An 18,215-nucleotide genomic window follows, 5' to 3' on the forward strand; every position below is an offset into this window, starting at 1 on the left:
TGTTTCCAGATTTTCTTCTCTTTGGAAGAACATCAGTCATATTGTAGTAAGGGCCTGCCCTATTCCCCTATGTCCTTATCTTGACTAATCACCTCTGCAACAGCTCTGTTTCCAAATAAGGTCACCTTATGGGGAGTATGAGTTCAACTCATCTTTTTGGAGGGCAAATTCAACCTATAACAAAAGCATTAACCATAAGGGAAAGGACTGGTATACTTTATTATATTAAATAAAAAGTGAGCAATTCCTCTCTTCTGTAAGATAGGTCAGATAAAAGAGATAAAAGAAATTAGAAGTCCTTTTCCCTATTTTTAGTAATCTTGGTACTATAAAACAAATGTGAGTGCTAGATAGACAAAAACTACACACTTCAACATATAACAGTTTTTATTAAAAAGTAACATTTTAAAAATGTGGTATAAAAATACAGAGTAAAAGTTAATTTGTTCTTAGATCCCTAAGTTATTAAAGCCCAAAGAAAAACACTTTATTCTTTTTTTCCTTGGGTTTTAAACTTTGGTTTAAAAGGTCTTCTCTATTTGAGATTACTTTTGGAATTCTCCAGTTCTTTCCTTGTCATTAGTTATTCATTCATTTATTCATTCATTCACTCATTCACTCATTTATTCATTCATTCAGCAAATCATTTACTTACATATATGTACAGCAGATATTCATGTAAACAGGACTAAATGTTCCCATGCATAGTGAAACAGGCTTTAAAATCATACAAATAAGTCAATTTGTTTGTATGTAAGAATTTGATTAGTGTTATGGAAAAAATAGAGTGAGGCAGATCAGAAGTGCCAGGTGTCTCTAACATGTTGTAAATTTAAGTATAAATGAGCCTTTTTGAAAAAGGCCAGTTTGATCAGGACATATTTCAATGAAAATATGAGCATATACTTAAAAAGTACATATTATGCTATGTTTAGGAATAACATTTAGAAGAGATTAGACAAATACTCCAACTAAATTTTGCTCCAACTACTTAAATTACATGGTGAAATAAAATGTTTTGTGTCGTGATTTTGGAAGGTAAAACAAATTGCTCTTTTTCTGGAAGGGGTAAATAAATGCTACAACCTTACTCAGACATGTATTAGATACTGACATTGGGCAGTGGATGAGGCAGGGTGGGTCTTTATTTGGCTCTTTTCTGCTGATTTACCTTTGTCATTTCTGCTTTCCCATCTCTCCTCCTCACATGAAACCAAATTCCCTGGGTTTTGATTAGCTGGTTAGTCATTATCGAGTCCTTTATCAGAAATACCGTGAGTGCTTTTGGCGAGCTTGACTTTCAGTAGCATAAGCCATTCACAAACATAATTTCATTAAAAATGATCGTATTTCGAGTGGACTTTTCTTATTTCCACCAAATTCAGATGTAGGAGACAACCCCTGCAAAGTCCTGCGCAATGCAAACTCCCTTTGCCCGTTTCACATGTTGACAGAGGATTGCCCCCCAAGACCATGACCTTTAAGCAGGGCCCCTCTCTCTTCCAGCTTTGCAAGTGTTGTCCCTTACAGCAACCTGGAGGCTGTCAATATGATATACTGTTTAAGATCATTACTCTTTTTCTTTTTTTTAAATTTAAGACAGGGAGTACTTTTCTCAAACCCCTCAGGGAAATGAACAGGTTGGTTCTGTAACAAAGTGTCCTGTTGTAAAGCAGACCAGTAATTGTATACCGGCATACACTGCTACATTCAAACGAACTGATCAGACCTCAAGTCTTCCTCACCCTCTTCTTTGGCAGAATCCACACCAACCTCCTCATATCATTCCAAAAGCAGCCATGTCCTCATGGGCCTCAGAAAACTGTCCTTCTTCCATGCCTTCACCCACGTACCAGTGGACAAAGGCATGCTTGGCATACGTCAAGCCAAACTTGTGATCCAAGCGAGCCCAGGCCTCAGCAATAGCTGAAGTGTTGCTCAGCATGCACACAGCTCGCTGTACTTTGTCCAGGTCTCCACCAGGCACCACAGTGGGAAGCTGGTAATTAATATCAACTTTGAAGCCAATGGGGCACCAGCCCACAAACTGGATGCTGCACTTTGTCTTGATGGTAGCGAGGGCAGCATTGGCATCATATCATGATGGGGACCATATCACCACGGTACCTTCCGCCTTCTGGTTGGTCAGCTCAAAGCATACATTGGCGACCTCTGCTACAGAAAGTTGTTCATGGTAGGCTTTTTCAGCAGAGATGATGGGCATATGTGGCCAGAGGGAAGTGGATGTGGGGATAGGGCACCAAAATGGGCTGGAATTTGGTCAGATAAGCATTCAGAGCTTCATCAAAACTGCAGGAAGCAGTGATGTAGAACACAATTTGACCTATTAACCTATTCAGGTTGGTATAGGTAGGACACTCAATCTCGAGGTTTCTGTGACAGGTGTCATAGATGGCCTCATTGTCAACCGTGAATGCAGGGTGGTGTGGGTGGTAAGGATGAAATTGTAGGGTACAACTACAGCTGTGGAAGCCTGGGGGACTGAGTAATGGAGAACTCCAGCTTGGACTTCTTGCCATAATTGAGAGAGATTTTCTATCAGCAGGGAGGGGAACCCAGAACCGGTTCCCCCAACAAAGCTGTGGGAAACCAAGAAGCCTTGGAGACTGTGCCCTGGCCAGCCAGTTTCTGAATTCGTTACAAGATGAGGTCGATGATCTCCTTGCCAATGGTGTAGTGCTTGCAGGCATAGTTACTGGGAGTATCTTCCTTGCCTGTGATGAGCTGCTCAAGGTGGAATATCTGGTGGTAGGTACCAGTTGGAGCTTCATCAGTGACAATGGGTTCTAGGTTTACAAACACTCTCCTGGACTCATGCTTGATAGTGCCTCTCACTGACAGCATTTAAAGATTCATCTCCCTCCCACCCCACAATGGTCACTTGGCATCTGGTCATCGGGCTGGATGCCATGTTCTAGGCAGTAGAGCCCTCAGCAGGCATTGCTGATCTGGACACCAGCTTGGCTGACATGGATGGAGAAGCATTCATGCACGGTTGCTTTGCAGCTGCCATGGGGGGAGTGGACGGCGAGGAGGAAGAGGAAAGTTGTTGCTTCTTACAGCACAATTCTTAGGTGATGGATATAAGAGAACCTAAGATCACTGCTCTTTCTTCTAGAATCTTCTCAAAAGTAGATGATAAAGACAGATGTTAATTGCTACACATGTTTGAAAACTGAGGATCTTCTAGATTTCTGTTAGCAAACTGATATCAGGTAGAACACTGAAAGGTCTTTTAGCAATTTCACCTTTTTTTGTAATAAGCCTTTCAGAGATATTAAAAACACATGTGTTGAAGAGTCTTTTCATAGTGGCTGCCTTACTTTGTCAGATGTGGTGGATTATCATCCTGAAGTGAAAGGTCACTTTGAAAGCACTGTTGTTTTTTCTTTGCAGATCATCTAGCCAATTAAAAAGGCCCCGAAAAAACTGGCTTCTTGGTCCATGTCCATCAATTCTTTATTAGTTACAGATACAAAAATTTTGTCATTTTCTTTAAGTTCAAATATTCCACCTTGATAGATGGAATAGAGTCCATATTCTGAATCTTTAGACCAACAACTATTTCTAGCACTTTTCATCAGCAGTATAGGGTCATTGTACGTTGTGGATTTGTAAATATATTGTACCATTTGTTTGTTTTTCCTTCTGTTACCTACTGTTGAAACATCCTCAGGTTCCTGAAATCGAAAGTATGTTTGGGAATAAATATAATAAAACCCCGTTTGTTGGATAACTAGCTCTCCACTCCTCAGGTGCATATGATTCAAGAATGAATGTCCTTTTCTTGATGACTCCCAGGAGGTTATTTTATGGCCAAAAACATTTTCATTCTTGGAGTCTGGAGGAAGGTTAAAGAGAAAAAAATTTAACAAAAGGCAGTTTGTAGCAAAGCAAGGCATGTATAATAGCTGTTGCTAGCCTATTTTTTGGTTGGTATTGCAAAGGATTTCAATCAGATATAAAACTTCTTGCTCCTCTAATCTTATAAGGATTTGAAATTCTGGTCATATAGAAATCTGAAAGTCTCTGAATTACTGTGGCCTGTTGGGAGAGTACCTTGTTTTTCTCTACTTCCTTTGCCACTTACGCCACCTCTACTGCACTTATCTCTGGGTAGCAGTGCAGATATGGTCCACTCAGGTGGCAATCTGAGTTACTTCTGGGCAGAACCTCTGTCCTGAACCCCTGCCTCCCTTCCTGCGCTGTGAGCTCAAATGAAGAGCATATAAAGAAACCAAAAGGAACATATCTACTTCCTTAAGCCTAGAGCTCAGAACTTCTTGCTATTTCTTTGGATATTTTTGGATTCCCTCCTTGGTCTTTCTCAGCAGCCAAAGGCACCATCCAAGCAGAAGGCATCTCTAGTCCACAGTAAGACAGAGCACAAGTTTTGGCAAAGATATTTCTGATTTAAAGATCTTCAGATCCTTGGATCTTTAAGTCCTAGAGACTGAATAAAAAAGGGCCCTACAAAATATGATATTCCTTTAAACTTTGGGCTCATCTCCATGACTGAAACAAAATTTAGTTTTTCAAGAGTTTAAAACAACTATCATATTTGTTGATAAGTAGTGAACAGTAACATCGCAATAATGATCTCACTCATAAGCAGAACTTGTTAATTATTTATAAAACATGAGTTCAGGAATATCAGGAAGGCAAATGCCTAGAAAAATTCAAAACAACCAGCCCCCCAAAACACCCATTAGCTGATGACTGAAATTTCTTTAACTTGGGACAAAACCTTTCACAATAACTAAAGTGACCATTTAGTGAGTACCTAAAATACACCAAGCATTTCACATGTGTTAATCTTTACTATTTTATGTGTTAAAGATTCTCTCTATTTTGTTTAAGAAACTGAAGCTTGATTAGGTTAAGTAATTTGCTCAAAACACATGTGTAGGAAGGAGGAGCTGGGATTCCAGTGGGGTGTGCAGACTGTAAGACCCACACGCTTAACTACAGCACTCGATGGACACCTGCTCCGCAGTCAGGCAGCGGGTTTAACGTGTTTGGTTAAACTGTATGATGCCGATGTTTCTGTAAGGAAAAACTAGTCAAGTATTGACAACTGCTTGCAGTTCAACCTAAATAAATGTCACAAGGAGTGCTCAGTGACTAATGACTGATTTAGAACTTTGAAGAGGGAGAAGGTTTGATGAAAATGAGGAAGAAAAATTAAAGAAGAAGCAAAAAAGCAAAAATGGAGAGATGGGAAACTCAAAGGCCAAGTTTTCCCACTTTGTAATTTTCCGGAGGCCAGTTATGTCAGGGCAGTAATTGAGCCGTTTGACTTTAATCTTGCTTCTGAAAAGTCAGTGTGAGACCTGATCACTGCTGTGCGTTTTGTAGATAGCTATCTACACGTTTCAGGTGCGAGTGAAAAGAATAAGTTCTTTGGAACAAATTCATCCATTGCCTCTCTTTAACCATATATTAGTTGTTTCTCTTACTTGGCACTAGGGGTGTGTTTCTTCTCTGTTTGTTCCCCGTTATGTGAGCTGCTGCTCTCTGAAGTTCTCTTCTTACTAGCTGAGGACTATTTTGTTGACTTCCTAAAAGAGAAACGACAAAGAATCATCAGCACGTGTCCAACTACCTCTCAAACATCACATCGGTGTCTACAGCTGCCATCAATCAGACGCTGTGAGCTCTCGGGGCTTCCCACGTTGATTGTATGATTTCATAAAAAACAGCCTACATTTTAGTATGATGATCAGTCTACTTCAACTATGTTTAATTTGTAAAGTACTTTGATGGGAAGAATAAGCAGTAATTTGGGTTATAATTTATCAGCGTCTCAGAAGTAATTATGGTGAATATGACAAAGTGAAGATTATGGCCCTTTTCCAAAAATACCCAAACAAACTAAAATCTGTGGACCTGCAATAATCTTGCTGAGTCATTGAAGTGCTCAGATAGCCCTGGCTGGTGTGGCTCAGTTGGTTGGAGCATCGTTCCACAAAGCAGATGGCTGCTAATGCAATTCCTGGTCAGGGCACATGCCTGGGTTTCAGGTTCCGTCCCCAGGTGCATAAGAGAGGCAACAACTGATGCTTCTTTCTCACATCAATGTTTCTCTCCCTCTCTTTCTCCCTGCCTTCCCCTCTCTCTAAAAATAAATGAATAAAGTACACACATAACCAGGTATTGGTAAATTTCTACATTCAGTTATATATACCAATTTCATAATCTCTGTTTTTTCCTCTTTGCCAGCTACTAGTGATTCTAAAAGAGTAGCAGTGATAGCAATTGTCCATATGTGCTACAAGCTGGTATCCAACAGTCATTCCCTCCCCAACTTCCAAAAGGAATGTGAATTGACATACTGTTCATGATTATACATGAGCATATAAACTGCTAAGTTCACTAGATCATAACAAACAAATAACTTATTGACCACCATTGAAGTACTTTGGAGCAGCCTTATAAAATACAGATTCAATGAACTACTCTTTCAAAAACTCCGCTCAAACTTCCCAAATGTGTTTACATTGGTTTTTCAAATAAATTACATTCTTTTATCAAGCAAATTTTGTCAGGAGCAAGGCACTGCACTCCATCCTACAGGGGCAGCAAAGATCAATCACTTATTACACTGACTGAGCCCACAGGAGACTTAAACAGTCTTTTAGGGAAGATATGAACTAGAAAATGGAGTCTTCTATTGGAAAGAAAGGGGGATATCTCTTGAGAGGAGGTAAAGATTCCTATTTATTTGAAAGCTGAGGCCAAGGGACGATTTGTGCTAAAACCTTTTTATTCCCTTACTCCAACAAACCAAAGTGCCCATCACAACCAAGACAGGCACTCTTCCAGGCACAGGACAAAAGAATTGTAAACAAACAAGTGCAAGAAAGTGTTTGAGGTGCAAGGATAATTATCTTAACAGGCTGAGGATGAGCAGCCGTTGGGCCAGCGAGGATAGGCCCAAAGCAAAGCATTCCTGGAACTCAGGCAGGAGAGCAGTTCAGTTTCAGGTGTGAATGATGAGCCAAAGTATAAAGGATTTGAATGCTAGGCTAAGAGACTTGGGTTTTAGAAGGTGTGGGAAGACTCTGACAGGTTTTGATCTGGGAAGCAAAAAGGTATGTTTTGTGCTTTAGGTTTATCTCTCTCTCAGAATAAGATTTGACGGACAGAAGGTGAGAGGACTGAAGAATGGCAAGTCACCAGACCATGACTGCAGAACTGAGAACAGGAAGCCTTAACCCAGGCTAGTATTGGAAAGAAGGAACTAAGAAGAGGTAATAAAATTCCCTAGGGGAAAAATGAATGGGAAATGAGAATCACTTCTCACTTCTTCTAATTTTGTATTAATTGTTATTATTCAGGATGGGTGGACACATATATGGTGCTGAAGACCAAACATGGCATGAGGATGCATAGTCAATTACATATTATTCTCAAGGTGCTCAGCTGTCAAGGTTGATGTGTCTGTCCATTTACTCATAACCTCCATTGTTAAATAATTCATAATGCCCTGCCTGCCCCTAGAACTTAGCACTTTGTTTTTAAGTATTCAATAACAAAATCCAATTATAAATATCTTGCATTAGAAGTCACTGCAAGGATATGGGAAAGCCAAGATTTGAAAGCAAATTTTTGTTGTGTTTTGTTTTGTTTTGATTTTTTAGATTCAGTTGTTGATGATTGTGAGTTTGTTGTCATTTTAATGTTCTTAGTTTTGATCCTTTTCTTTTTCTTAAATAAGTCCCTTTAACATCTCATATAATAAGGGCTTGGTGATAATGAACTACTTTACCTTATCTGGGAAGCACTTTATCTGCCCTTCCAAGTCTGTTTTTTTTATGATTAAAATTGTAAGAGTTTATTTATTTTTATTTTTTTCACACAATATTTCTATTTTTTAATTATTTTATTGATTATGTTACTACAGTTGTCCCTTTTTTTTTCTCCACTTTATTCCCCTCTGCCCTGTAACCTCCCCCTGCCACCCAGCATTCCCCACTCTTAGTTCATATCCATGGGTCATACATATAAGTTTTTTGGCTTCTCCATTTCCCATACAGTTCTTAACCTCTTCCCTGTCTCTTTTGTGCCTACCAATTATGCTTCTTATTCCCCTGTACCTTTTCCCCCATGCTCCTCCTGCTCCCTCCCCTCTGAAAACCCTCCATGTGATCTCCATTTCTGTGAATCTGTTCCTGTTCTAGTTGTTTGCTTAGTTTGGTTTTTTTTTAGGTTTGATTGTTGATAGTTGTGAGTTTGTTGTCATTTTACTGTTCATATTTTTTATCTTCTTTTCTTAGATAAGTAAGTCCCTTTAACGTTTCATAAAATAAGGGCATGGTGATCATGAACTCCTTTAACTTGATCTTATCTGGGAAGCACTTTATTTGCCCTTCCATTCTAAATGATAGCTTTGCTGGATAGAGTAATCTTGGATGTAGGTCCTTTCCTTTCATGACTTCGAATACTTTTTGCCAGACCCTTTTTTCCTACAAGGTTTCTTTTGAGAAATCAGTTGATAATCTTATGGGAACTCCTTTGTAGGTAACTGTCTGCTTTTCCCCTGCTGGTTTGAAGATTCTCTCTTTATCTTTAATCTTGGGTAACTTGATTATGATGTGCCTTGGTGTGTGCTTCTTTGGGTCCAACTTCTTTGGGACTGTCTGAGCTTCCTGGATTTCCTGGAAGTCTATTTCCTTTGCCAGACTGGGGAAGTTCTCCTTCATTATTTGTTCAAATAAGTTTCCAATTTCTTGTTCTTCCTCTTCTCCTTCTGGCACTCTTATGATTCAGATATTGGAATGTTTAAAGTTGTCCCAGAGGTTCCTAAGCCTCTCCTCATTTTTTTGAATTCTTGTTTCTTCATTCCGTTCTGGTTGAATGTTTATTTCTTCCTTCTGCTTCAAACCATTGATTTGAGTCCTGGTTTCTTTCCCTTCAATGTTGGTTTCCTGTACATTTTCTTTTATTTCACTTTGCATAGCCTTTACTTCTTCCTCTATTTTGCATCTGTACTCAACCATTTCTGTGAGCATCCTGATTACCAGTGTTTTGAACTGTGTATCTGATAGGTTGGCTATCTCTTCATCACTTAGTTGTATTTTTTCTGGAGCTTTGATCTGTTCTTTCACTTGAGCCATATATATATTTTTTTATCTTGGCATGCCTGTTATGTAGTAAGGGGTGGAGCCTTAGGTGTTCACCAGGGCTGAGCAAGTCCTGTCACTTCGTTGTGGTGCTGTATGTGTGGGAGGGGTCTGAGAGGGAACATTGCCACTTGCTGAGCTCTCAATGGACTTTCAGTCATTTCCTCCACTACCCACAAGCAAATTGGGCCCTTCTGGTACTGATTCCCAGGTGGGTGGTGTTGCGTATGTGGGTCTCTCTGAGGAAATCTCCTGTGAGTCTGGGAGTTTCTCCTGTTTCCTCAACCCCCACAGATTTTTTCAGTCAGAGGTTTTGAGGCTTTCTTTCCCTGCACTGGAACCATGGGTTGCATGGTCTGTCTCACTCCCCAGTTGTTCCTCCCAGTTTATCTGCACGCAAATGTGGGACCGTCAGCTCAGCCAGCTGCTGCCTTGCCTGGTCTGCCAGCCACCATCTTGCTGTGTGTCCTGTCTGCCCAGCTGCCTATCTCTGCCCCTCCTACCAGTCTGGATGAATGTTTCTTCTTGAATTCTTTGGTTGTCAGACTTCCATACACTTCAATTTTCTGGCAGTTCTGGTTACTTTTTGTTTTTAAATTTGTTCTTGTCCTTCTTTTGGTTGTAAGAGGGGGCAAAGTGTATCTACCTATGCCTTCATCTGGACCAGAAGTTCAGCAAATTCTAAAAAGAGGAAATGTCCAGCTATCTATAGCAAACACCCTGAGAAAAGAAACTTCCAAATATGTACATTTGGGTGTTATAGATACATTTCAGTAGGTTGAGAAGCACATGATTTGTACTCCTTGATGAGTAAAAAAGGTTATTTTTCTTCCAACACTGAACATAATATATGCATCTACTATAGACCATGCGTCTGGGGTACCTCATCAGAAGAGGTGGAGTGTTCAATACTCTCACCACTTTTGCCTTCAGGGAAATGATCAGAAAAGATGCTTAGACCCTGGGACAAGGTCTGGTCCTCTCTGCCATGTTGGTGTGCCCCAGGACTGTAAGTCTCCAGTATATGCACTCAGGCCTAGATGACCATTAGTATGGGAAACTGGAGCTATAGTGAGCCAAATGCAAAGAAGTAGTAAATTTAATTATGTGATTTTATTTATGTATTTATTAAATACAAAATAGATATTAACAACCTTCTATGTAGAGGGACAGAGATGGTATTAGCACACCATTGTAAATGAATGCCACTGAATTGTGGTCTTTAAGTGGTTAATTGTATATTATGTGAATTGCATCTCAATCAAAATACTAGCCCTGGCTGGTGTGGCTCAGTAGATAGAGCGCTGGCCTGCAAACCAAATGGTCGCTGGTTCAATTCCCAGTCAGGGTAAATGCCTGCGTTCAGGGCCAGGTTCCCAGTAGTGGGTGCGTGAGAGGAAACCACACATTGATGTTTCTCTCCCTCTCTTTCTCCTTTCCTTCCCCTCTGTCTAAAAATAAGTAAATGAAATCTTAAAAAAAAAATGAAAAGATGCAGAAGATGGTACAGATAAGGGTGGGGGGTCTAAGGTTGGAGGCTCAGGGTTAGGTGCTTGGTATAGAGAAGTGAGAGAAACTGACACGTTTTCTATCTTTTTGGCTTTCTAATCTACTAAGGAATCAGACAACACACAGATTTTTTAAAAGATATAAAAATGAAAGGAAATGAACAAGGTAAATGTAATAGAAATAAGGTAGAGAGGAACTTAGATGGCCAGGGAAGACCTGACATTTAGGTGATGAGGAAGGAGGATGAGAAGGTGCCACTTTTGTAAAAAGCTAAGAATGCAAGAAGCCAGATGGAGACCCAAGAAGCCAGCCTGGGCAACGGCACTGTTGGAGGTATGGGTCACGACCAGGAATATGGCTGTGGCATGGGGACCACCCACAGGATGAGAACTGTGGGTGTTAGGCAGATTCTTGGGAAAGGGAAGAGGGAGCAATGGGTGGCTGCATAAAGAAAGGCAGACCTGTGGTGGTCAGAAGCTGAGAAGATGGATAATTTGGGGGTCCTTATTTTTCTTACTTCCGGACGTGTTCTAGAAAGCATTTAGATGGCTTATGTACAATACATTAGAAGGTAAAAAAGAATGATTGAAGAAGTTGAGGTGAACGGAAAATCCATGTTGGAAAAATAAGATTCAGCTGAAATAAAGTTGTGTCCATAAGTGGGCTGCAGATTTGGTTCTGAGCTTTCTAGCTACCAATGCAAAAAAGGAAATAGAATCAAGTAGCTTGCAACACCGAGCAGCGGGTCAGAGGCAGGATGTGTGGATGGGGGCAGCGTGAAAGAGGGTAGAGGGCCATTCACCCTGCCATGAAGTTGATAGTAGAAAGTTAAAATAACAACAATAAAAAAAAAATACTACCTGGAACTGTAGAAATGGTTTCCTCATAGGTTCTCAAAATCATCTGCAAATAGTATTGAATAAAAGTTGTTAATTTCCCTAAAAATTTTAAACTGACTATAGAATGTCTATGGCCCTAATGTCTGACAGATTTCTATGTAAGGTATCAACCTAGGAAGATTTAAGTTGTTCAAGCATAGACTGTGAGCTGGGTAGACCTGGGGTGAACACTGAGGCAGCCATCCTCACATGCTGATCAGGAAGGGTCCTCTGTCTGGGAAAGTTCTGTTTCTGGATGATGCCTTTGAAAGTCCACACCTGGAGCAACATAGAAGTAAGGAGCCATCTGCTAAGTTAGGTCAGCCTAATCTTTGCCAGACCTCCTTGTGGCACACACCTCGTGGTCTCTGTGTGGGGAGTTTGTGTGTGTGTGTGTGTGTGCATGAGTGGTCTGTGTAATAGAGCCCAGGAGCTTTAAATTATTGGACAGACCCAAGTCTCATAACATAAGGCACATCTCCTCTCTCTTGATGCCCAGAGACATACACAGCTCAAGGTGAAGTGTAACCTGGTCATACATGTCATTCTCTCATTTCTGAGATTGTGGCTGAGGTATTCTTAAAGATATTTTACTAAGTTCCCATACCTTTACTAAAAATCTAGTATTACCCTCTTTGTATTAACCAGTGGTAAAACCCAGTAAGAAAGACTAAAAACTGAGACTTTCTATTAATTAAGCAGATCCTCTCTTGGCTCATCCATAGCTTCTAAATTCCCCCCCATTCCATTCTGTCACCCCTGGGGATTTTGTTCATCACTGCCCTCCTTTCCTATCACTGTTGTTAATTTTGCAGCTACCCGAAACTACCCTCCTCTGTACTCCCATCTCAAATCCGAAACTCTCTGCTTCTCCATCTGTGTCAAGCCTGACTCCACATAATGGGGGGACTACTAGTCTAGTGGGCATTGGTGTATGAGAAGGGAAAACAACAGGTGGCCTCAGCATATTCTCTCTCTCTCTCTCTCTCTTACTTCAGGACAGAAAGGAAGGAGAAGGAGGAGCAGCAGAAAGGAGAGAAGGGTAATTCCCACAATGTAGGAGACAGCATACAATAAAAATTACAGTATGGTCAGATGGCCTAGATTCAAATCTGTCAATTACTAGCTTGGGAAACTCCTCAAGTCACTTAACTGATATAAACATTAACTTCTTCATCTACTTTTAAAAAAGAAGAAGAGGAAGATGATGATTTCATTCTCACAGAGCTTTGTGAAAATTAAAGGAGATAGCATATGTAACAGTTATAGGATGTTTATAGGAAATAGCCTATTTAGTTAATGGTGCCTGGAAAAAAAGGGGAAGTCCTTAGCCCCTACACTCTCACCCACCCCTCTGGGTCCTCTCCTGGTTTCTCTGTTATAGTCAGTGGCAGGATGTGAGAATGGGAGGGAGAGGGAGAATAGCAGGAAAGTGATACATAAATCCATCCCCACTACTCTTATCTCCCCACTCCCAGCTCCAGCATCTAGGTCCCCCTTCCTGTCTCAGTCCCCAAAGCTGTGGGCTTGCCACCCCCTTAACCCCAGGGTCTGTGGAGTCCCATTCCTAGGTTCCTCAGGACCCTTCCCCTGCCCTGGGCCTTGTCACTTGGGGTGATGAAGTCACAGCGGCTTCAGGACAGCGTGTGCGCATCGGGCCACACTTCCAAGGAGGCCACAGAGCCCAGGTAGTTCCAGGACTCCCAGGTGGAAGTCTAATTTCATTTCTTGTAGAAATAGCATCATAGCTGATATCTGGGCTCTATAGTGAGGACTGTTTAGGTTTGTAAGGCTGATCCCAAAGCACCAATAAAACGCTGATTCTATGAAAAGCCAAACTGAGTACCAAACAATGGACTCGCAATCATGTCATTAAAACACATCCTCTTCCTGTTCCAGGAATGTCCCGGTATTTTTTAAAAATCAACAATGGGACTTTCTACTTTACAGAGTATTTTCATATCTGTGTTCTCACTGACTTTTCTGAGTAGGCAGAAGGTAAGTATTACTAAATACCATCTTATAAAGAAGGAAGAGCTATAGAGAAGAAACTTAATTTGACATGTCACATTGCTGAAAATTATTATGTAATCATATTTAGAGAAATAAACTGTTAGCTAACATAATGTTTCTGCTAGAGATCCCATTTAAGCAACTCTCATAAACAGATAATACTGTACTTTGTCATTTAATAACTACACATTGAGATGTCATCACCTTCAGTTTCTCAGTATCTCTTCCTCCCCTCTTCCTTTCCTCTTTCTTCATCTCTATGTGCATAAAAGTAAATATATATTTTCAGAGATCAACATCTGGGAAAAATATAGAACACCATTATTTGGCCTCTTTTGTCTTCTGAATAGAAAAAAATCACACACATCCTTCATTGTTGTGTGACCTTGAGCATATAGCTCTGCCTGGGCCTCAGTTTCCACAATGTCAGATACAAAAGTTAGACTAGATGGGGAGGCTGTTTAGAGCAGAGGCATGAACTCTAGACCAGGAGTCAACTAGGACCCGCTCGCTGTTTGGGGCTGTTCCACTTTTTTCTAGTTCTCTGAATTTGGGGAAAAATCACTTAAACACTCTGGACCTCAGTTTCTCTTGTTGCAAAATGAGTAGTCTAGACATGATGATCTTAAATATTTCTTCTGCTCTGACCTTGTGTGCTGGCTGGTGAAGTTACCTGAGAGTTCACCTACCTTCCTCACTAACTGATGCAGTTGCCACTTTACATGCCAGCAGGGGCTGTTGATACTCTCGTCATCATAGGGGTCCCAGGAACCATCATCTTCCATTAATAAGCAAGCAATGTTGCTTTTGGACAACTTCTCCTGCACCTAGGGTGAGATGGAACATCACACAATATCACACACAAGTGCTTTTTGTACTTATCCATTTAGAAGTTAAAACTACACAAACCGATGAAACATTCAGTCATCTTGGCGCCCTGGATATGCTGATGGCTTAAAATTAAAGCAGGCAGGCTGTGCTTTGCCCTTTAACTAAAAGTAAGCAGTTGGATATGGTGGAAATGTTACAAGTGTGGGCCAGGCATCCTGGGTCACAAGGACCTTGACTGCCCCTGCCATTAATCAGCAGTGTGTCCCTCAACAAAAAGCTGCTTGTCTTCTGCGTCTGCTCTTCATTTGAGTTTTGAGCTGGTTCACCGTGGTGATCGTGGAGGTCCCTTCCAGGTCTAACATAGTGTGGATCCCATCGTAAAGATGGAAACTCATCTAAATACAAAGTAGGCAGTGAGGTCTGTTAAAACGTAAGGATTCTAAATGAAAAATCAGCCAAGCAGTCCGGGGAGCAGGTGGTGTTCTGTTACTCAACCTGAACTTCGGCTCTCTGAGTAGACTAGTTATTGCGATTTCTACTCCTCCTGGACGGCAGTGTCTGGATCACGTCGCCACTAAAAATCTGCGTACCGCCCCATGAAGTACCCACACTAACTAGGGATTTATTTACCTGCAGAGATTTGAAACACCATTTGAAGTTTTGCTCCCTCATCCTGCTTGGGAATAAACATTTATAATGGCCAGATCATTGTTGTCAACAAAGTCCTTGCTTGATATCAAACACACATGCCCCCCACACGCCCCCCTCCACACACACACATGCATGTGAGCACACGGAGACACTCTCACATACTTCCCTAACCACCCAGAGCACTTCAGCCTGATTACTGTTTAATCTTACAAAGAAAAACAGGAAGTTCACTCAAGGTCAGAATTATTATTTTAATTTCATTTCCATTTTAGCCATTGAAATTAAGGAGATGTTATTTCCTTGTACAAACTTACTCGACTGGCCTTCCTATGGAGAGATGGTATCATTTCAAATCCCAATAACTGCTTGCAGGAGGTCCCAGCCAGAGCTATGCGGTTCTGTACTCAACCAAGCACCCCATGGACATTGGATCAAGGTCACTCAAGTGCAAAAATATAAACCTGAGTTAATTAATTCCTTTCACACACTCTGGAGGAAGATATTCATTTACTTTTAAATGTTTATTTTCTTTCTTCCTTTATTTAATTACCAGAGTAAAGCATTCTCCTGTCCAATGTAGTGAAGGTGACAGCTGGGGCCACCTGAGTTGAGACATGACTAGCAATGGGGTTAGAGAGGGTTTCCTTGCCCCTGCTCACCCAGAGTCTTCTGTTTTAGGCATCTATTGACATCTGGAATTGATGTGGGAACTGAAAAGCCTTCCCAAAAGAGAAACTTAATTGTGTATGCTTTAAAAATATGAGAACTTGCCTAGCACAGCACAGGGTGGGGCGGGGGGGCACAGGGCAGTGGATCAGGGAGGAAATTTGGATTCAGGGTGGTTCCAGGAAGAACGACATTATCTGGCTCTACCCCAGCCTATTCAGTATGAGTGTAGCTTGGCCAGGCACTGGTCTGAGGAAACTAAACAAACAGGCTGCGGTCTTCTATAACTCATTGTGCAAAAAGACATATGTGACACAGAAGGGAGAGAGCAAGTTGACCTCCTACTTCACAGCAGAGGGAAGCTGTCAAGCATGAGAGGCTAGGGTGAAGGGCAGGAAAAGGCTGAGTGGAGAGCTGCTTGGGGTCAGGATGTACTGTTACCGTGAAAGGAAGCAGAATTCGAGAGGGGTGGGTTTGGAGCAGGGGTCAATTGCTGCTTAGTGACTCTGGATATCCTCTGGGAATTTTTCAGAAACTTTCTGTGTGGAAGGGAGAACCCGGAAAATTGAGTATGTCCCAGGTTTACACGGGAGGGAGGTCGACAAGCTAATGTGACTCTATTGCTACCTCAAATTCAGTGAAGCCTAGAAACATTGAGGATACACAGGCAACCTAGAAAATAGAGAAAAGTAAAAAGCACTTTTCTAAAAGCAAAACAAACAAGCAAAACCCCGCTAAAATAACCTGATCTCACCTCCTAGTTAAATTTTGGATGGTCTCTCTTGTGTACAGGGTTGAGATCTGACTGTGTGGGGGCAATTTTGTGTATTGCTGTTTTCTCTTAAGACTATGTAAAAAGTCATGTTCCTTAAATCTATATGAAAATGGGTAGCATAGATATTTTTATGACATCCACTGTAGAAAATGTATAAAATATAGACAAATAAAAAGGAAAAAAATCTTACCCATAATCCTACCATCTAGCGATCACAATTATCAACACTGGTGGTTCTTCTTCTAGACATTTTTATGCATAAATATTGATTTCTGAATAATAGAAATCCGGAAAGAAAACCCCAACTATACTCCCCATCCCTGTGTGTTCCTTGCATTGTCATTTTTGGTAATTTCTTCTACAGACCTTGCCCAATGTTGTTAACTAGACAGATGGGGAAGAAGAATTCTGGGTTATTTCAAAAATGAGTAATGATTACTAATGTGATTATCTTTCTCACCTCTTCCTTTCCACCTCAAAGTATGGTTATTGCTGTACCTCCCCGGCCGGGGCTTTTCTGTCACTAGCTACTCCTGCATGTTGGGGCCAGGAGGGTGTGTGCGGTATTTTCATTTGCACGCTCAGGAAGGACAAACAGCTTTTGCACTGGGTGCCTGCTCTTCTGTTCCAGAGCCCCTGGTTCTGTGAAGTGGATTTCTACAACTGCCATTGGTGCCATTGTCTAGGCCAGGACCACTCAGTCCTCGGCAGGGCTTGATGTCAGAAGGGTGGACTCCTTGGCCAGCTGGCTCAGAGACTTTGAGGTGAGAGTATGACCCTCTCTGCTGCCCAGGCATTGGTCTCTGACAATCATTTTTTGTAAACCACAAATAGCATACAGGATCATTTATGGAGATTGCTGGAGAAGGGGCCCCTTCTCCTTTTTCCTCCCTATCCACGATGCCACAGTGATAGGCAGTCCCATTGTCATAAAACTTTCCCAGAGAGACAGAAACTTTGCAGGCTGAGTCCATATTTATTGTTCATGCTTGCTGGTCTACCATTGTAGTTGTGAAGGTCCAATCCAATGTTATTCAGGCCTGCTTGACTCCCACTCCCTATAATCCTGCAAATTTTCATGAGCTAAAACCTACACTGTGAACTATTTTAAAAATTGCCACATGTTGAATGTGCTTTTCCAAACTCTACACAGATACCCAGGGAGATTCGGATTCATTTTCCCTTGCAAAGTCTCCTCAGGAAGAGGGCGTCAACTTCATGAGACCACTCACTACTAACTGCAAGGCTACCGCTCATTGAGCACCAGTTTAAGGCCTGGGTTCAAAAGAGGGCTTTACTTTTTCTAAATTACTTTGTAGTTTTGGACAAATCATTTCCCTGAGCCTCTGTTTACCTATAAAATGAGGTCATTATGTTTCCTTCATATGATTTGTTATAAGGGTGAAGTAGGGTAGTACTTTGCAAGGCTTCTATCTAGAACATAGTATTTGCTTAGTATCTGTTAATTCTCCTCCCTTTCTGGCACTCTCAATGAACTTTTCTGCATGTCTGTGTATATGTATACATACATACTATGCAATCAAGAAAAATGTACAAGTAGGGAGATGTTAAGCTTTATTTGAAATTTCCACTTTTATAGTTGAATTCAAAAAATCTTGATCATATACAGAAAATTTCATGAGTCAACTCGATAAAGAACCAGTTAATTTAGTTTGAAAATTAGACCAACTTGTAATGTAAGCAAATTGAGGGACCCATTTGTGTACAGAGAGACAGGTTCACCCT

General features: G+C 41.0%; 1 protein-coding gene and 1 pseudogene across 1 annotated transcript in view; both read right to left on the minus strand.

The window, feature by feature from the left end:
• Window positions 1–369: 369 nt before the first annotated feature.
• Window positions 370–3,077, minus strand: LOC112307521 (tubulin alpha-1A chain-like; annotated as a pseudogene).
• Window positions 370–18,215, minus strand: part of TNFSF10 (TNF superfamily member 10) — a 37,948-nt gene continuing 20,102 nt past the window's right edge. The window contains exons 4-7 of the mRNA XM_024563595.4: window positions 14,236–14,373; window positions 11,516–11,558; window positions 5,481–5,582; window positions 370–3,862 (exon numbers count right to left, since the gene is read on the minus strand). Of these exons, the coding sequence (XP_024419363.4) occupies window positions 3,423–3,862; window positions 5,481–5,582; window positions 11,516–11,558; window positions 14,236–14,373 (723 nt within the window). The 3' untranslated portion in view covers window positions 370–3,422. The remainder of the gene's footprint in view (window positions 3,863–5,480; window positions 5,583–11,515; window positions 11,559–14,235; window positions 14,374–18,215) is intronic.

Source organism: Desmodus rotundus, chromosome 2 (genome assembly GCF_022682495.2).
Source record: "Desmodus rotundus isolate HL8 chromosome 2, HLdesRot8A.1, whole genome shotgun sequence".
Lineage (NCBI taxonomy): Eukaryota > Metazoa > Chordata > Mammalia > Chiroptera > Phyllostomidae > Desmodus > Desmodus rotundus.